The 19,673-nt window shown below is 47.1% G+C and overlaps 1 protein-coding gene and 1 pseudogene across 4 annotated transcripts; one reads left to right on the top strand and one right to left on the bottom strand.

Annotated features, from left to right (window-relative positions):
• Nucleotides 1-8,158: 8,158 nt before the first annotated feature.
• Nucleotides 8,159-14,768, bottom strand: LOC120710386. 4 transcript variants are annotated; one of them, XM_039996043.1, is made up of 13 exons: nucleotides 14,373-14,768; nucleotides 13,383-13,521; nucleotides 12,986-13,205; nucleotides 12,799-12,899; nucleotides 12,365-12,486; nucleotides 12,201-12,292; nucleotides 11,757-11,862; nucleotides 11,502-11,656; nucleotides 11,045-11,172; nucleotides 10,663-10,814; nucleotides 10,046-10,143; nucleotides 9,165-9,944; nucleotides 8,159-8,770 (listed from the first exon to the last, which is right to left on the bottom strand). In XM_039996043.1, the coding sequence occupies exons 1-13, from the start codon at nucleotides 14,751-14,753 to the stop codon at nucleotides 8,683-8,685; spliced, it is 2,562 nt and encodes an 853-aa protein (XP_039851977.1). In that variant the 5' UTR covers nucleotides 14,754-14,768; the 3' UTR covers nucleotides 8,159-8,682. The 4 variants fall into 4 exon arrangements, with proteins under 4 accessions (XP_039851977.1, XP_039851978.1, XP_039851975.1 ...); XM_039996044.1 differs by having other exon boundaries at nucleotides 10,663-10,793; XM_039996041.1 differs by having other exon boundaries at nucleotides 12,201-12,486.
• A 2,203-nt stretch (nucleotides 14,769-16,971) lies between these two features.
• LOC120710385 lies at nucleotides 16,972-17,848 on the top strand (annotated as a pseudogene).
• Nucleotides 17,849-19,673: the final 1,825 nt, after the last annotated feature.

Here is a 19,673-nt window from a genome sequence, read left to right as displayed (position 1 = left end):
GGGATTCGCCAGTGCTACAACCTGCCTGCCTGCCGGGTCTGTACTGGCAGGTTCTGATAATAGGTTCTGATAATAGGCTACTGCCGGGTATTGTAGTTTGGATTTTGGACGCGGTCAGACAAGATCGATTGGGTGGAGTACTAACAGAGTAATTGGTGCATTCCGAGAAATAGCAGCAATCCATCAGTTTCAGAGAAGATGACAGTAACTGACAGTAACACAAACGGGTTGTCTCAACGCTCTCAGCTGAAAAGGACCACAACCTTCATTCAACATCAAAGAATCGAACCATGGCAGTACTTCGTTCAGATCAGATCTCAAATGCCAAAAGTTCAGTATAACACGGGTTTTCAGCACCTCATTATCGAGACAGAAAGAACTGATTTTTTTTTTAATCTGCAGAAGAAGAAGAGGAGGAAGAAGAAGAATCGCCTGCTCCGTAGCATTGGTTCCTGGCAGATCGGCACAGTATGGACGCCTTGAAATAGATTGGTACCTTCAATCAAAAATGAAAGAAGGGTACATACATGATCTATAGTACCATCGGCCCATACGTACAACATCAATACCCCTATACTCTTAGGAGCAGATATTTATGCCGAAAAGTTGAGCCAATCTGATGCCGATCAGCGGGCAATTAAGGGGGCTGGTTGGGGAACCAGGTCGGCCTCGGCCGCCCGCCCGTCCGTCCTCCCGCCGGCGCCGACGTGGCCGAACCCAGGCCGCGCCGCCCACGACGCGGCCGCCGGGAAGCGACGTGGCCGCCCCACGCCGCGCGCGCGCGAGCCCCGCCCCCTTTTGCTTTTGGGGACGGACTTGATCACGAGGGGGTGGCTGGTCTGGTCCTAGAGAGGGTGACGTGGGAAAAGCTCAGGCCCGGGCGCCCCGCAATTATGAGGGGTCGGACGGGCGGGCGGGCCCCACGGGGGACGTTTAGCGCCACTGATGCCGTCGTCGCTTTTATAATCCGGGGGGAGGAAGGGAGGGAGGGTCAACGCCCCGTCGTCTGTCGCTGCGCATAGTGTTTTTATTTTCGGCCATTAAATTGGGCGATGCCTGGATCCAACACAGGCCAACGCCATCAGGGCAGTGAAGATTTCTCACTCAGGTGCGGTTCGTAAAAAAGAAACTTCATCTTACAGTGTTTCGATTTGTTGAAAAAAAAGAGTGGTGACCGGGGAGCCCGTAAAACCCCTTTTAAGTAGTTGTTCCAATTTTAATCACTTAGAAATTATACAAGTTGTTGTACGTGCTACCAGCAAAAAAATAAATTAATTAAAAGATACGGTTCAGGGCCTGAATTTCTAATGTTTGAAAATTTGGAGCAGTTTGAATTTGAATCCTATCCTATATACATAGAGTAGTATATATGGTGTGTGTTTTTATCAGAGGCACAGTCCCGCGGATAATTAAGGCAACCGATCGACTGTGGGACGGTTGACCGGGCTCGCAGCAGGGGTAATAAAGAAGCGGAGGCATGCAGCTCGAGTGTTGACTTGGGCGCTTGCTCCTCGCTGTTACACCGCCGGCGTCCACACATCCAGCTCGCCGCTGCTGCAGTTGCGCTGTACGCATCGGTCATCAAGGCGTTGACGTATTCCTCTCTCTCTCTCTCTCTCTCTCTGCGCGTGCGTGCGGTCAGCACTGAACATTCCATGCCCTGATCACTGAAAGATACACACTACTCTTTTTTTAAACATTAATTTGAGAGTAGACGGGGCCAGGGCAGTACTGCCACTACAAGCCTACTGGGAGAGGAGCACGAGCAGGGTGACGTAGCGCTGCGTTTAGGAGGAAACCACTTCTGTGGCCCTCGTCTGTTGGCATGGGAACAGCACTAATTGAGCAAGCGCCATCTCTACTGCTCTTGCTTTGCTTGTCCAGTCGGTCCTCTTGTCTTGAGTGGCCAGTTTCTTCTTGGGGTGATCCGGATGATTCCTCCACTTTCCTGCCGGCCGCTTGCTTGACTCACCAAACCAGCAAGAAAAGGAGGCACATTCTAGCAAGAAATTGGCTGTAGCAAGTACTGTAGCGAAAATGATCTCTCATGGCATATTTCAATATATTGTTTTGGCGATTGATGACACACACAATACTTGGACTAATATGATTGTTAAGATGATCATTCTTAGGCTTTTAGGTTCAAGTGATGACAAAGAGAAGATAGGCAAAGTTAGGCACCGGAAGCACCGGAAGAACCGACGCATGGGCATCGGTGCATCCGATGGTTGTCGGAAGAACCGACGCCATGGTATTTTGGTGCAGAAGGGAATCGAAGCTAAGTCAGCTTATAGGCACCGGATGAACCGATGGTTCAAAAGAGGGCATCGGTGCATTGGGCGTACTGTGTTCCAGAGACGATGTAAGTCGCGCAAGAGCCAAGTCTTCAGCACCGGTTGAACCGGTGAAGCATCGATGCATACCATCGGTGTAATGACGTCAGCTGTCAGGAGTTCAACGGCTACTTCGGGTTATGAGTGACCGGATGAACCGACGCTACCCCAGCCAGAGGCATCGGTTCATCCGATGATACGCATATTTTCTGCTGACCGTTGGAGCAACGGCTACAAGACTTGGTGGCCTATATATACGCCTCACCCCGGCCATTTGAAGTTTGCTGGAGTTGCTGGACATCCCACACACACCCAAGAACATCTCCAAGCCATACAAGAGCATCAAGATCATATCCTTAGCCCTTAGCACACTTTGAGAGTGTTGTGTAAAGGTTAGCTCTTAGTGAGTGTGATTGCAAGGCCTAGAGCCTTTGTGCTGTGGTTCTCTAGTGAACCAAAATAAGAGCTTGGTGCGCCGGCACCTTGGAGCTTTGAAGCTCGCCGGCAACGTCATCAACCCTCCGACTTGGTGTGGAGCGGCGACGACACTTTGTGCGGGGGACGTGGAGACCCCATCCTTTGTGGAGAAGCTCCTTAGTGGAACCCGGGGCCAAGGTGACCATGATTGTGTTCACGGAAGAGACTTGGTGGCCGAGTAGCAATACTCTTAGTGAGTGCTACAACAATGTGGATGTAGGTGTACCTTTGTGGCTAACCGAACCACGAGATAAACACCCACGTCAAGAATTTGTTATCTCCTATCCCGCTCATTAAGTTTTCGTATTTCATACTAGCAATTTGTGTGCCATTACTTTCATAGAATAATTTATTGATAGGAAAGGCTATAGGTTGCTAAACTCTTTTGGGATAGTGGTTTCACACTAGAACAACCTAGTTGCACATCTAGATAGCATGTTTTAGTTTAAGTTTTGTGCAAACTAGTTGGAACCATAGGTCAAAGTTTTTATTAGTGCCTAATTCACCCACTCCTCCTCTTAGACTAGAGCACCCGATCCTTTCACGTACATACCTTAACTGAAAAGCGAGTAACCAGAGATTATATTATCTGCTTGACCAAAATATGGTGCTGCTCGTTGAATGTATAGGCACCACGGGCATTCTTTACTATAGGCAGCATGCTTGCAAGTTGCTGCAACGTAGTACGCATGCAGTGAGACATAAATATGTTAGCGCTAGCTGACTGTCTACACCATCACAAGTCAAGCTAGGTTAAAAAGGAGCAGTGCATGTTGTACGTGCCATCATCTGGTAATGTACTCCACATTAGTTAATACTAGTATATATCGAGAAATGACACGATGTACAACAACTCATTTTATGAACTATAATACTATATCATCTCTATCAATTGTAGTCTCCAGGGTGACGTGGCAAAAGCTTGTAGGCTGTTGCTATCTTACAGATTCAACTAAGCTCTTGCTGCTGTACCGCGCATGTCCTTGCTATCATAGTATAGTACTCCTACCTGCCTAGCTGCAGCCACGCTTACGCGATCGCCGGAGCTCGCGTTGCATGCGCGAAGGGTGAAGACCGGAGATGGCTGGGATTAATGGCATGACAGCGAGGTCGACGGGCAACGGGATCGGGAGAGGAGCAATGCAGGTCTCGGGCCGGACGTCGTGCTCAGCGCGCAGGGCCAGGACATTATTACATTAGGCCTTGTTTAGTTGGCGAAAATGGCTGGCTGACTTATCTGTGCGGAACTAAGGCTGACGCACAGCTATACAGACCCGTCGCCATGGCGTGCTGCTGGCCAGCCACTCGATCAAGCCCAGGAGGGCTCTGCCTCTCCCGCCCTAGCTAGCTCGCTATCATTAACTCCTCCCGCGGCGTCGTCAACCGAAAGCGACTGCCGCCGGCGACGCCGATCCATCATCCTTCTTCTCAACCGCAGCGCTCGCGCCCGCCGTCCTCAACACAACAGAGGAATGAATAGTCTCGCTCCCGCCGGCGCGCGCGGCGGTTGCCATCATCGACGGCGACGTGCGGCCGTGCGCGGTTATTTTCTATTTTCTTCCAAAGCGTATAATTAGGCGCGCCGGACAGGGGCGATTATTTCATTATTGACTACCAACACCGGCGGCGCCCCCTCCCCCCCCTCCCCCCCCCCCCCCCGGCCGGCAGATGGAGATGGAAAGAGGTCGTCGCCGACGACCACGACGGTCGTCTCCGGCCGGTCGAAGGTTGGCGCAACGCACACGGGGGCAGTGCGAACGAACGTTCATCATTCATTGGCGGCGCCGATGAGGAGTGCACCCATGCTGCATGCATGTCCGGCCGGCCGGTCATGGATGGGTGATATTCCGTGGCGTTGGACGACGACGAGGACCGCCTTTGGACCCGGCCGGCTGACGGGACCGGGTGCAATGTAACGTGGCCAGGCGCGGCCCCTGATAATTGTAAAGCGCTATACAAGGCAGGCTCCAATGCATGCACCATCCATCGTCCGGCCGGTCCTGCACGCATGCATGCCTCCTTTCCGGCGTGGCAAGCGGCGTGCGTCCAGCGTCCGGATCACGCATGCAACTTGAGGTGGGGTTTTAATTTGGACTCGATCGGCCGGACTCGACCGTGCGCTAACCGCAGCCGGCGGCCGGTGTCGCCCGGCCGGCCGGGGGTCCTGCGGCACGACCGCATGATCGAGTCAACTCGGCGACGGCCTGGTGCCGCCGCCGCCGCCGCACAAGTGGCTGGCGCGCGCACGCCTCGGCCGCGCGCTTTGTGCTGCTTCGCGGCGGGCACGTACATGTTGGCACCGCGTCCTGGGAACTTGGAAGCGGCGGGTGCTGCTTTACGGATGCGTACGTGTTGCATTTTATTGTTTGGTCGATTGCCTTATCGATCACCATGCATGCTACTCTAGCTGGGCACGTAAGCGTACCTAGCTGGCTTGCCAGCCGTAGAGTCCACGAGAGACGACGACCGAGATCCTCCGTCTGATCGGTGGCCGGGCTACCACGTTACGTTTACACGCCAGGTGTGCACGTTCCGTACACGAAACCGTCGCTGGTGACACTTGGCGATCCTGTCGGTGGAGCTGCTAGCTCCTGGTAGATACGCAGAGCGCACCGTCGGTGCCGCAGGTCGCCGGCCGGCGACAGCTAGCAAGCAGAAGATGCATGGAGTCCATGCAGCGCAGCGGCCTCCGACCCGATGAGCTTACTTTTTGGTCGTGGGCATCGTCGTCGTAGGCCACGTCGTCCGCGCCGCGCCGCACAGATGTGCGAGGCCGGACGGGCTGGCGGCCATTACGTACGTGGTGCAGCATCAGGCTGTCGCGACGACGAGATCCGGAAGGGAAAGCAGGCGCATTCAATTCATAATGCGGCGTGGCGGTGTCCGGCCGGCGAGCGCATTGAAGAAAGCAGCCTCCTTTGACTGCAATCTCTGCATGCTGGGTTCGGGGCGCCTACGCGCGTGCACAATGCAAGCAAGTCATCTTCCCGATCCATTTTTGAAGCAGCTGCAAGCTACGTACCATACGTATTGGGTTGGGTTTGGACTTTGGAGTGGATGCATGCACCGCATTGGAATGCGGCGAAGGATTGGACTCGGCGGAGACTTTCGGGGGCCACCGTACCGCAGACACTGCACTTTGGTCGGGAAGCAGCAGATAGAGGGTACCCAATAATGCCTGCACGAGAATGGCCGGCATTGGTGACACCGGCCAGTACTAGTAGTAGTTCTCTTGCTTGTCCTGTAGTACAATACGTGTGAATTACATTGTGCACAGATGATTGCCCTAACCTCGCCGTCGCGGTCATGGAGTATTTGTGGCATGTTCACCGGCCGCGCCGGGCTCCTCGCGTTCACGCGCACGCGATCTTGTTACTGCTACTGGCACTAGGAGTGCATGACAGACCTGTCCTGGGCGGCGGCCGGAGCCGATGGGCGATCGATGCGTGTCTGAACGGCGGCGACGGCGTGCGCGACCTCTCTCCCCTCCTGACACCTGGCCGCTGTCCGCCTACCTACCTGTGTGTCCGGCCCGGCTGCTACTCGCACGCCAGCGTGCGGTGGGACTCGCCTTTGCTTGGCTTACTTGCCTTTGCCTGCCTAGCATAAGTAGCTAGCTCGTAGTCCAGCACCGCCATCCTCCGGCGCGCCGCCTGCCGTGTGTGGAATTTCCGGCTTCAATTCGTCGCCGCGCCGGCCGAGGAAGATCCACCACCGATGCATCCATGTCACATTTGTATCCGATCCACCGGCGGCGGCGAGGCGATCAAAACGTACACACACGTCTCTCGCTTGACAAGCTAGCCATCGTCTCCGGCGGCCGACGTGAGGCGGTGCTCCATCGTCCCCGCCTTTCCTTGCCTCCTTCCCAGTATACGGTCAGTGATCAGACCACAGCGCATTGCCGGCCGGAAAGAAATAAAGCCAGGGGGGAAAAAGAACTGACGCGGAGATTTTTCTCCTCAGAAAAAAATTAAAAGGTGCGGAACCGTGAGCGTGGCGGTGGATTTCGTTTTGATTCTGGGATGCACGAGGCGGTGTTGGGTACGGGGAGCTAACCTTTGATGAAGCTTCGTACCGCCCTGCCGGTGCAGAAATTTTGAACGGAACGGGACGGGACGGGAGTACGGGAACCTGACCGGACCAGCTACTGAGACGAGAGAACGAGCAATGCGTGCAGGTGTCTCACTTTGCTACGTCAGATCCATTTGGAAAAAAAGAAGAAAGAAAATGGCTGGAGCGCATTGGCACATCAGATTCCGGCCTTACTAAATGAGCAAGCAATCGCTTAGCTAGGCCGCATTAGCAGTTCAGCAATTTGGATCAGCACTCACAAATTAATGAGATGTCATGGTGATCGCTCCATCGATCGCATCGCATCGAATCTATCCACCGACGCACCTTCCTTTTGGTTTGTGCTCATCCAAGCTTAGCATACTCCAAGCAAGTAGTGGTAGTTGGGTTCAGAGACCAAAAAACTGCTTACTTTTCCCGGGATGGATGCCTGGACCGGCCATCATCTGATCATCACCACAACCTTTAGCTTCCTCGGCGGGCGTCATCACGTACTACGATTCTATTCCTCCTTGCACTGGGTTCTTTCCAATCCAATCCGATCTGACGGCACGCATGTTGCCACACACAACCTTTCTGCACGACCACCGAATCATCTCTCATGTCCGCGCCCTTTTCCCGAGGAGATGATCAGATGACGACGGCGAGCGGGTCGACCGATCTCGATAGGTTTGTCAGAGTCGTAGCGTCCCATGGCGTGGGTCCCTGGCGCGGAAAGGGCCGCGGCAGCTTCGTTTGCTCGCTCGCTTTCCGGCTCTCCTCTCGCGTCCATGTCCATTCAAGTCACCGTAGTATGGGGGCTGTCTGTATCCTCATCACCTTCAGGTTGGCACACACCAGCGGTGTATACAGTACAACATACTTTTTTTTTCTTTTTTGCAAATGCAAGAGTACTTCATTGTCTCTACGTACGGTACGGGAGAGCATATCTGAATGTTGGAATTTTCTTTTCGAGATTAACCGATGTGAATTTAAAAGTGATCCTGACAGCAAGTCAATGGCTTGGAAAGTCTTGCGCTTAATTAAGTTACCTTTTTGACCCATTGGAGCGCCGATATCTTTCTGCACTTGCGAGTAAAACTCACCTTCAATCATGTAGACCTGCAGCTTCACAAGTCATGCCTGCGGCAACCGAGTCAAATTGCTCCTCGAGTCCTCGTAAATGAATGCAAATGCTCTAGCTACATGACCTTTGGTCGGAGCAGGAAGGCTGGAATTCTTTCAGACTTCCGGGCTCCGGCCAGCACGAAAGTAAAACGTAATGTGGAGGAAACTTCATCCAACACCCATGTTTTATTCAGTAAGCAGATGTTGTACAGCCGGGTGATGCTTCATATTGTACATTGGATCATAGCTACATACATGACCATACAATGATACAAAGGCATCAAAGGTACACCACTGTTTGAAACAGAATTTTGATGCTAATAGGCTAGAATCTAACTAATGGACTGATTATTATAATTTACTATACTGGTTGATCTCAGAGCAAGCCTATCCAAGTCTGTGTAACAAAATTTGATGCTATAAATAGGTTCTAATCTAATCTACGACACTGGTGGTTATAATCTACAACACTGGTTTCATAAATAACAGAGTCGATCTCGGTTGATCTCAGAGCAGGCTGTGTACAACAATGCTGAGATCTTCCAAGTAATCCTCATCAGAATGGTATTGCCTGTTTCTGCCATAAACTCTTCTACTTGCGGACAATAATGTAACCAGTAACCAATATTGCACATAGAGCATGCCGATAGATCCTAATGTACAAAAAAGAAGGCAAGCACCGCCAATAGATTTATACAGCATCCTCTGCAGCTGACGAATCATGGGTGAGCTGCTCCAATTTCCGTGTTTCTATAACCTTTTGCATGGCATACTGACACCTACAAACAAACCATAAAGGTCATTTTCTGTTAGTTCGAAAAATATATCAGACATTCTTTGCACCTTTCCTGTACAATTAAATAATTAATTTCGCAAATAAGGCTGCATGAGTGCACAACATTGCTATTCACTAGCTAAGTCATACAATTATTCTTGCCAGACCCTGCAATATATAATCCAAGGTGCCATTAAATGCCCATATGCTGCTCCATCAAAATATGCACAATTTCTGTTACTTAGATTGATTGAAGGGCTAACTGAAACTGGTGTGATTTCAACACTGCTAATATAGGATGGTCTGGAATTCATACTAATTTTTCATTTGGAATAGCACAGAAATATATCCCTTACATAAATAGAACTTCCGTGAGAGTGGAGTTTTTGAGGACGTACCTCCAAGGGAGATGATCAAGGAACATTTGAGGCGTCACAACAAGGTCCATAAAATCTTTCCGATTAGCGATAAATGCTTTGTAGCTCTTGTTCTTGCGACGAGTCACAGTTGTCTTCTGCAATGGAGAGGTACTCTTCTTTACTGGAACAACATGAACAACAAGGCCAGGAAGATAAACCTCTGGTGACTGTCCATCAGATGAGCTTATTGTACTGATGTGGTCATTTGAAGCAGATGTGAGTTCAGTACCATTATTGAAACGAGGCAGTCTGTACCCCTCATCGCGTTCATAGAAGTCACCTTCTCGAATCCCATTCTCTCTGTGTGCACTACTAGCTTCTCCAGAGCGTGAAACATCCGAAAAACCACGGGAAACAACAATACATTTCCTTCCATCACTGGCAGTAGTCATTCTAGATCTGCCCAACTCATAATTAATTTCTGCTGTGGAGCTAATTCGATATTTTGGGGTATTTACCAAGCAAGATATTGCTTTGCCAAAGAGAAATAAGCCACCTCTGATTGTATGCATTGGATTCTTTCCACGCATTTGATCATTACTTAGCTTAGCGTCGCTGACTGTCTGCAGAGCACCAATTGAAGCATAATGCTCTATTGCATTTTTCTCATCTGTTCTGGCATTCATGATTCCACCAACTAGTTTACCCACTTTACCAGAATTGGGCGAAGTCTTTGAGAGAGCCTTCACAGCCAAGCTACGCAATCTAATCACCGAATTCATGGATAATCGTGCAGAGAATTCATCATTGTGGACTATGCTGTGAGATGGAAAGCATATCAGAAATCACATGTTGCTGCCAACATTGGCAAACAAATAACTATATTGTAAATTCCATTTGTAAAGGATTTTAAATTTCACCTTGTAACAAATTGTGAGCATGCATCTGCTATCACATAATCCACACATGGTGCGGCTCCATATGCATACACATGTAATTTCGGGAAGCGCCTGTATAGCTGTGTTTTTGTAATACAAAAATAACTCAATTGCATGAAAATAAACATTACAGGAAACAATACAATAACTAAGCTTTGCATTCTGGAAAAAAAACCTTCAGCATTTCTTGCTTCATTTATCACCCAATCACCGAGCATTTTGCGTATTTTAACTCATATTGCAAAGCAAGGGGTTGTCTGTTCTGATAAGAAAGTTAGCTAATATAATTCCTAGATGTGATCTGACATTGTCCCAAAAATTTAGTGGATAAAACCCTACAGGACCCCTCTAAACTTCTCCTGTTCTGGTCGATAGGGGCTCATCACAGCACCCATGAATTCCCAAGATGAACTCAACAATCAATAGTTGAACAAAGGCAAACAACTAACTAGTTCAGAAATATTTAGTTCAGCATTACATGTATCCATATTTAAGTGAAACATCTAAAAGGACTCATGTTTATGACTAAATATGACAAATCAATATCATGAAGTAACTTGAAATAAAATTACTTGTAATTGAAAAATAAATAAACTTACCTTAATACCAAGAAGTGCAGCTACAGAACCTCCTAAAGAATGTCCAACAATTTCAATATTGTACCCATTGCACTCGCAACCATCCCCAAGAAGAGAAGATAAGAATCCAGTTGTCACTGTGTCTGACTTATCTTCAGGCAGTTCCATGGCAGCTGTTAATGTTATGACGCGTCAAATAATAAGGTGATAGAGTAAAAATATACTGTTAAAAATTTATCCATTGTAGCAATTGAGGAATTCGTGTTTGTAGTTAATACGATACTAGGTCCTGACCTAATAATACTTCAAAATTAATAAGAAAATGGGGAAAAAAAGAAACATATAAAGATAATCTAACATGCTCTGCACACAAAAGAGAAATAATGCATGTTCTCTTGTTGACCTTGGTGTATGGGCTGTCCCTCAAGTACTGCATACAGCTCTCGAGCTGATTCAACAATTCCTGCATGTCCATAGTGTGGAAAAGATGAGAGAACGGTGTTCTTCAGTCGAGGGGACAACTGATCAGAACTGCAATAAAACAAATCATCTCATCAGGCAAAAGGAAAGTTGAATTCATAATTGAGTTCATAGGACTTATATCAAGTTTCTAGTACATTCTGGCAGGTTCATTGAGCAAACTAGTATAGGGATAATACGGTCTAAAAAATCGTTAACCTATATATGTTCAGTCACCCTCCTGGTTTCAGAACATAAATGCAAAGGAGGTTCTCCGATTGTGTGAATGACAAATAAAGGTAATTTACTCATTCCTCTTTATCCATTTTCACAAAAGCGAAATCTAGGGTTAACCTAATAAGTTACAGTAGAACAAGTAAGGCAAAGTTACAGTGAGTTACTTGATCAACCCAACCAAGTCATCCACTGTAAGGTTACATTCCTTACACAAGCCATCGGTTATAACATCTTCTGGTGTCTCAGTTCCACGGATAGCAATGACTACTGTACTCAAATCATGTAAAACAACCACAAAATAGGCAGCCTCGCGTTTTGTCTGCAAGCAGAAAAGAAGGGAGCTCATCTAAAGAAAGGAAAAGAAATTGATCACAACAAAAATGTAACTAGAATTTAATGTAGAGGAAGAGCTGATTTACCTGGCTAACACGACCTTTTCGGAGGACTTCCGGGGCAACATTGGCATATTTTAGAAAAGCAGCTGCATGCCCTCGCCAGCAGTTATCACCTTCAAGTATTGGTCGTCTGCAGAAGTAAAGTTCTACAAGCATGATTATGCATCATTCAACAAATGAAACATCTTTTCGAGCCTCAACTTGTCGTTTTGGATACAAATGAAAATTTTCTTTCTTTCTTTGGTAAAGAATCTGTTTTACTTTTGAATCCAACGGAAAAAGTAAGGGCAGCTCCTATGAGTCATTCTATGCCATTGCCTATCATAAGTTCGTGACGCTAAGAAAGCATGTATTATCAAATTTTGCAGAGATTATCAGGCACCATGAAAACATCTCAATCTCTATGGTCGACACAACATAATCTAATCAGTGCCAGCAAAGCATTTTAAGGAGGAAAGCAATATTTACCTAAAACGACTCAATGGAGTCAAAACACCTTGCCTATTGAGCCACACACAGGGAAACATAACAGGATTCCTTCCAAAATCAAGCAGTGGGCCCTGAAAATTGAATACCATCAATGTGTCCGGCAAGAACTGAAAAGGAGAAACAGCAAGGATGTAGGGAATAACTGTATAGGCAGCTTCAGCAAATGGATGAAAGAGAACAGCCTCTTGGATGAGATCTTGAGGAGCCTCCACTAGTTCTTTCGAAATAACTGTGGACGACTTAGATTTCTGCAGTAGTGAAAGCCCTGAAGGAAAATCATTTGGGATACAGATGACTCTGGTGAACAGTAATATCATAAAACCACATCATCAGGCTTCGGTTTAAAAGAAGTTTCACCTTATTTTATTAGTCAAGGCAAATAATCAAAGTTCCAATATAGTTCCCTAAACTATTTTTGGCCATTAAAGGGTTCATGATGCAGAAACAACAGCTTCTGGATCATTTTAGCCGATTACTCGTTTAATGTAGCTCGACCTTAGTAACAGTGATGCTTGTGATTTTATCCATAGGCAAAGATAAATCACGTATATTTCGGATTGCAACGTAAACAACTAACCTGCTACGAGCTCAAGATGACCAGTTCCAGATGCACGATAAGCCATAAGGTCGCCCAATAACTTTGCCACGACACATATATCATCATCTTCCAATACACTCCTAGCAAGGTTAAGAGCAAAGTTACCGAGATTGTTCAAACATTAATGATATTAGCGCATAAGAACGTGGACCAGAGGGGAACATACGAATACTTAACCCGCCCTAGACAACACAAAACTTCACGGATTCCATGATCAAACACCTCTCGGTAGTGTGCTCTCCACGCAATATCATGGGATGCATAAAATGCTCTCCACCTTAGTACATCAGAACCAGTAGCACACTGAACTATAATTGCCACCCACATACTGACAAGAAAAATTATTAACAAGATACGCTTCGAGTCACTGTTTCCCTGATTTTGTCCTGACAAAATTCAGATAACATTACTCAATAGTTAGCATTAAAAGCCGCAGATCCTTATATGGCACATAGAATCTTCAAGTCATACACGCTATGTCAACATAATTGCAGGATGTAAAGGAAGATATATCAGAATTTGTTTCAACAAAAAGAATCTTAATTATGACATTGTGCATGAACCTGAAAAGCACTGTTTTAAAAAGCCTCCAGCTAAGATGTCCTTTATGATGATACACATCAAATAAATTGCCAACACAAATTGCAGCATCGTGATGACCATTCCAAATCGTGTCCACCAAAGCCATCTCTTGTACCGTAGCTGTTCACAAAAAAGAATAAATTCAGATACTACTACAGGGAATCTAATTCCAAGTCAGATATGCATTCTGTTAACACTTAAAATGCTACAACGCAGTTAGTTTAGGGAGAAAAAAAACAATACAAGGACAAACTATTGCTAATCAAGCTCTCTCTTGGATGAAGTAATTGTGACCATACCATGGTGCTGAAGGGAAAATTACCAAAAAAAGGAGAAAGAAATGAAGGAAAGTCAACAGCGTGGTTTTATTCAAGTTCAGTACACTTGCATTCATTAACCAAGAAGGAATAATTTAGACCACATAATTCTCAGTTCTCAACAAATAATGATCTTCTCTCATGAACTATGATGGAGACAGAGATGTCAAAGATTCAACTATGTTAATGCGGCAAGCTGCAGAGGAAGTGTGCATGAATGAGCAGCCATTATGCTCTGGTGTCTGGGCAGCTCCCCCACCAGTCTACAGAATGAAGTAAAGGTTCAAGTCTCACAATGCCATCTCCACGAATAGCTCGGTGACCCGATGTCTGAAACCGCCTCCCGCCAGGTCTGGAAACCCAATTTACAAGGTCGATAACTTGTCTTGTCTACATGAGAATAAAAGGCTGCTGTTTTGAGCATGGAATCGCTCCTATTCGGCCATGTACGCCGTTGTCACCGTTATCCCTGGGGTTCAGAACTTCAGATAACACTACCACAGTACCACACCACATGCTTTTTGAACGACCAATTTCATTGCATTTTAGGAATTAGTATAAATCTGCAATTTACGGCGGATTTTTTTGAAATAAAATTTACGGCCGATTAAATAGAACTCTAGGCTTCATTAAGCTGTGGAGGTTGGAGCATACCCTGGAGAGTTGGCGGAGGTCGCGCTCGCTGTCGACATGGGCCCCGATGGCACCGGCGGCAATAGCTGAGGCGGCGGCGCCCTGCGCGAACCCCGCCACCGCAGAAGCGAGGATCCTCGCCACCGACGCCGCGGAGGCGACGGCGGCGGCCGGGCCGAGGGCGCCACCCCCGCCGCAGCGGCGGAGCGCGACGGCCGCGACGGCGGCGCCCGCTGAGGCGGCGGCGGCGTTGAGCAGCGCCGCGCAGGCGGTGGACCACCGGACGGTGGACAGCACGCCGGCGGCCATGCGCGGGTCCCGCCTCGGCGCTGCGGCGGAGGCGACGAGGTGGAGACGTGGAGTGGAGGCGCACCGCGCACGAGGACCGCACTGGCTGGGCATGGACACTGCCTGGGTTTCTTAGGACCGGGGAGAGGCGGGGCCCGGCATCAGTGACGGCGCGGGCTGTACCGCCATTTGGTTGGTAGTTGAGCTGCTCGGTTTTGCTGCGCGCTTTCTCACAGGGAAGCTGGCCCGCGTGGACGAAGACGAAAGCAAATTACTTCGACGCGATTCCCGTGCTACATCACTGACCGCCGGACCCGGCATGGATCCAGGTAATTATTTGGCCCACTGGTCAGCAACTGATGGCAGCAGCCGCATGGAAGCCTTGGTTTGCACTCATCGCTTGCGTCTCCTTTTTCCAGGTTAGAAGAGAGTTCGTTGGAATCCGGTGCGACGACCTGCGTGGGCCACAACGGGCTGGTTCTCCCCCCGGGCCCCACGCGTAGTTGGAATTACTCCCTCCTTCCCCGTTTATAAGGCATGGTGGAACATGACACGGTCTTCTAAACAACACTTTGACCATTTATTTATCATATATTATATCACTTTTGATTATAAACTTATAATCATTGTAAAATATATTTGATTATGAATCCAATCATATGAAATTTGCATTATAAAAATAAAATTTTAATAGTCAAATTATTGGTCAAAGATGACAAGGTTTGAATCTTGATATACGTGTATGCCTTATAAACAGGGAAGGAGGGAGTAGGCCATTTCCGGTGGAGGTTTGATAAGAATTTCATACACATTAAATAAGGTGTTATGTTACTATTTTAAATGATGTGATACTGATTTAATGAGGAGTGAGATGAAATGAGTTTTATTTAGATAAAATCATGTATATACGGTTACCAACACTTGATGAGTCTTAGAATTAAATAGGATAAGAGTCTATGAAATAACAAATATAAAATAATGCATTGTGAGGTGAGTTTTATCCATAATTTCATTTGTGTTTAGTTGATGTGGCACTTTTGGAAACAACCAAAATGAAACCACTCATTAGGATCGGCCTTAGTGGTTGTCACGTGCACGTCGCGTAGCTTCTTTTTTTAATAATAACGTGGTGGTGGTACTAGAATGATGTTCTAGATAACTGGGTCAATGGCTGTGGTCAACGCGAAGGGTCCACTCCCACTTGGGCGACGTGTGGATGGATAAACATAGGCCCCGGGCTCCGGTATGTTGCTTGATGTTCACCGAGGCCCATAATACGTATGTAGACAGAATTTACGAAAAAATGGGACGGATGTTTGGGATCAAACCGGGTGCTCGAATGTGCGTCCGGCCCAAGTGCGCCGTCTTTTTCTTCGGAATTTTTATATATTTTTCGGAAGATTTTTTCTTCCCCACTTTCCAGTATTTGAGATTCGTGCAAATTATCTCATCTGTTGGATCTTCTCAACCCTATCTTCTTCCTCCTCCTGCCCCTTTCTCACCGCCACCGCCCGTCGTCGAGCGCTGCGTGCCTGCGCGTTGCGCTGCAGCGCTGCTGCTGCGCAGGCGGCTGCGCGCTGCTGCTCTGCCATGCTGCCGCGCCGCGCCGCTGCTGCTACACTACGGCTGCTGCGCCGCACGCCGCCGCTCCCGCTCCCCGCTCTAAATTTTGATTTGTTAAATCTATTTTTGTGAGATGTTGAAATGATCTGTAGAAAATATTGAATCTACTATTCTCAAATGTTGAACTATTTTTTTAAAATGTTGAAGCTAATTGAACCTAATGAATTTTATAGATAGATAGTTTATATATCTTTCGAAAGTTATATAGGAGCCCCTTTTTCTTTGCCCGTCCTCCAGTTTCCGTTTGTGCTAAAGTAATAAACCTTGAAAGAGGTCAAACGTAAGCTCATCAGTTACAGTTAGCAGAGATTTTCATTTTTCACGCGGGAAAAACACTGCATCGTACTGGATGCTACTACGGCATGAACAGGATACCTTAGTTCTTGATGTGTATCCCGTGCCCGGACCGCATCTCGCCATGCTCTCCGCCAGTAGTCCCGCGGTGTACGGCAGCGCCCACATTGTTTCACCGGATGCCGCTGGTCCCCTGCTCATTCTCCTGTGCGTAATCTCGAGATTAACAAAGTCATCATAAACGGGCGGTTGCTAATTAGCGGACGCGCTCCAGGAACGAAATCAGCGATCGATTTCGGACAACTCCGTACTTCCCTTTTCAGTAACTGACGTCATTCCATTTCCAGCTACTTCCCCTCACCCATTCCCTTTCCGTGCTTCCGGGCATGCACACGTATTCGGCTAATCCCTCCCGCGCACATACTCTTACTTCAGGGAGAGCTGAGAGCCCTCTGACGCTCTCCGATCGACACGCGGCGGAAGGAGACGCCCGACGCGAGCCCTGGGCTGCCGGCTCGGACGTTTCACCGCGGCGCTCTCGCTGAGGGGGGCCGCGGCGGGCTGCCGCACCACCTCCCCGCACTGCCTCACCTCGACTGGGTCCCACTGGGTCCCCTCGCTCAGTCTCCACGGGAGGACGTCGTCCCATCCCCTTTTCGAGGCGAAGATGGCGGACGTCAACGGCGACGGCTTCGGGGCCGGCGCCAGCTGGGGCTGCTGGCGAACGCAAGAAAGCGGGAGGACAGGTTCGTGCAGTTGTTCCTGATGGCGGGCGTCCTCATGATGAGCCTGCGGTCCCTGGGCCAGAAGCACCGTCTCCACGACCTCGCCGACGACCTCCGCCGCGAGCGCGATGACCTCTCCCTCTGCATGTGCGGCCTCCAGGATGCGCTCTGTTGTGAGGCCGACGCCGACACGTCCGGCGCCCTCGCGTACCACCTCCGCCGCATCTTCGCCGCCCACCCCGCCCCGGCACCGCCGCGGCCGAGGACCAGTAGGCCCCTCGCCCGCGCCCCGCCTTCCTGTTCCGTGGTGATGCCTTTGTCTGCTCACCCGTGAGGCCTCCGCGTGCGTTGTGTCGGCAGTGGACTCGCAATCCGCGGCAGCCCACGCGACGTGTTTGTGGAAATGCCGCACCGGATTTGCAGCGAGCTGGCTGAAATTGTTGCTACCTCGAGACACATTTTTTTTAATACTTTAAACTCGTTCATGTTTCAGCTCTCCCAAAGGTCTTTTACTTCGATCCCGCTCCTGTTAAGCTGCTATGGTGTTTAAGTTGTACGGTCTCCTTCGTGTGCTGTTTCAGGATTGCATTGATGCTAGATCGGTACTGTTAATATGTCAATGGCGCATATTATACACTCACATAGGTTGGTTTCGCACTCTGGTTTAGCATGTCGATTGCATGTTAACCAGCTGAACTACTCGGGCAATTTGCGCTTCATAAAGTGCGGTTTGAGAAATTTGCCAAGATTGAATTATTTGCCCTGTTTGGTTTGTGGTACGCTAGGGACTATAGCAATTTTGACTAATAATTAGGGGTACTAAACAATGACAGTTTATAAAACTAACTTCAGAACCCTGCGCTAGAAACCTTGAAGAATCTAATGAGACCTTTGAACACGTGATTTGAGAATGGTTATTGTAGCATCACTGTAGCCAATCATTGATTAATTACCGTCATTAGATTCGTCGCGAAAAGTTACACCCATCCCTAAAGAGGTTTTGCAAATAGACTTCATTTAGTACTCCATGTATGCAAAAAAAAATCGTTCTAGGAAGTAGCGCGGAGAAACCGAACAGGACCACTATGTGTTATGTCCTTCCCCTTCTTTTTCCGCTGAGCTTCCTGATCGGCGCGTCGTGGCGTAGCGCGCAGTCTACCTAGTTTAATTATGACGCGTGGATTCTCTTTTTCGCGCAAATATCATTCGGGATCGTTGGGAAACTCAGGGAGTAAAGTTGGGTGGGGGGTTTCATAATAAAAGCTAGTTTTAAATTTATTTTCAATTAAAAGTACATTTACTTATATATGAAAAATACACACAGAGCATGCGTGTAAACAATATATATACATAACTTGTCTATATAATTTTGGCCTCCTTTCATTAATACAAAATAATACTGATTTATGATAAGAAACAATATTAATATATAATCACATGGGAGCAGGATTGTTCTGTTTTTGCAGTAGAATCTCGTGGTTTTGCCCTGAAAAATAAAGAAATTATGAGTAATATTCAGTGAGTCTGCGTGTTGCCCTTTTCCGATACAAAGTTATAGACGTTCTCATATATAATAAAAAATAAAAAAATCACTCACCTACTTATTGATGCATATTTTAAAAAATAACTTGGCACGCAAAATATGTATGTCCCAGAAGATAAATTATGATGAAAGACTGTAAAAAATGTTCTATAAAGTTATATCTGATATGATCAATAAATAATTTATGTGTGTAACTTATACAATATGTAAAAATAATCTCTCAGCATATGTATCGATTGACCAGATTATCTACATAACTCATGCACGAAAAAAAATGTAAAAAGAATTTGTTGGCCTAACTTATTGACATGACATGAATGTATCTAAATAACTTATACACAAAAACTATATGCGATAATCTCTCTGCATAATTTATTGACATGCATAAAAGATTTGCACATAAGCTTATAACTAATATATAAGAGGTGACTTTTGTGTCTAACTTATGTAAATGATATATGTCGTGCAAAACTTTTGCAATGTAGAATTTAAACCGTGCAAAACTTGCAAAGGGAAAACTTATGAATTAATAAAAATATATAACTTCTTTGCATAATTCATGACTAGTGTATAACTTCTGGACACATATAACATTCATGTCTAACTTATGTGCATCACTTACACAGTACAAATAGTTTGGATAGGATTTTTTTTTGCATTATGAGGGAAAATTTTGACACAAAAAGTTGTTTCTACAAAATTTTCATAAAACTTATACTGATCCTTATGTATATAATTAAACTTGTGTTGACAAAAATCAAACAGTCCTGATCTGCATAATCACCTCAGATTCATCAATGAAGTTGTCTAGATAAAAGTTATGCTAGCTCCTGCAAGGGTCCTTTTCTC

Source organism: Panicum virgatum, chromosome 5K, assembly GCF_016808335.1.
Source record: "Panicum virgatum strain AP13 chromosome 5K, P.virgatum_v5, whole genome shotgun sequence".
Lineage (NCBI taxonomy): Eukaryota > Viridiplantae > Streptophyta > Magnoliopsida > Poales > Poaceae > Panicum > Panicum virgatum.
The sequence above is the reverse complement of the archived record's forward strand: the minus strand, read 5'-3'. Positions and strand labels throughout refer to the sequence as shown.

Coding starts and splice junctions, on each gene's coding strand:
- LOC120710386 (XM_039996041.1), bottom strand. CDS start 14,753: ATGCCCAGCCAGTGCGGTCCTCGTGCGCGGTGCGCCTCCACTCCACGT. Junction 12,900..12,985: donor CTAGGGCGGGTTAAGTATTC/GTATGTTCCCCT, acceptor TAACCTTGCTAG/GAGTGTATTGGAAGATGATG. Junction 10,144..10,662: donor CTGCACTTCTTGGTATTAAG/GTAAGTTTATTT, acceptor ACAAAAACACAG/CTATACAGGCGCTTCCCGAA.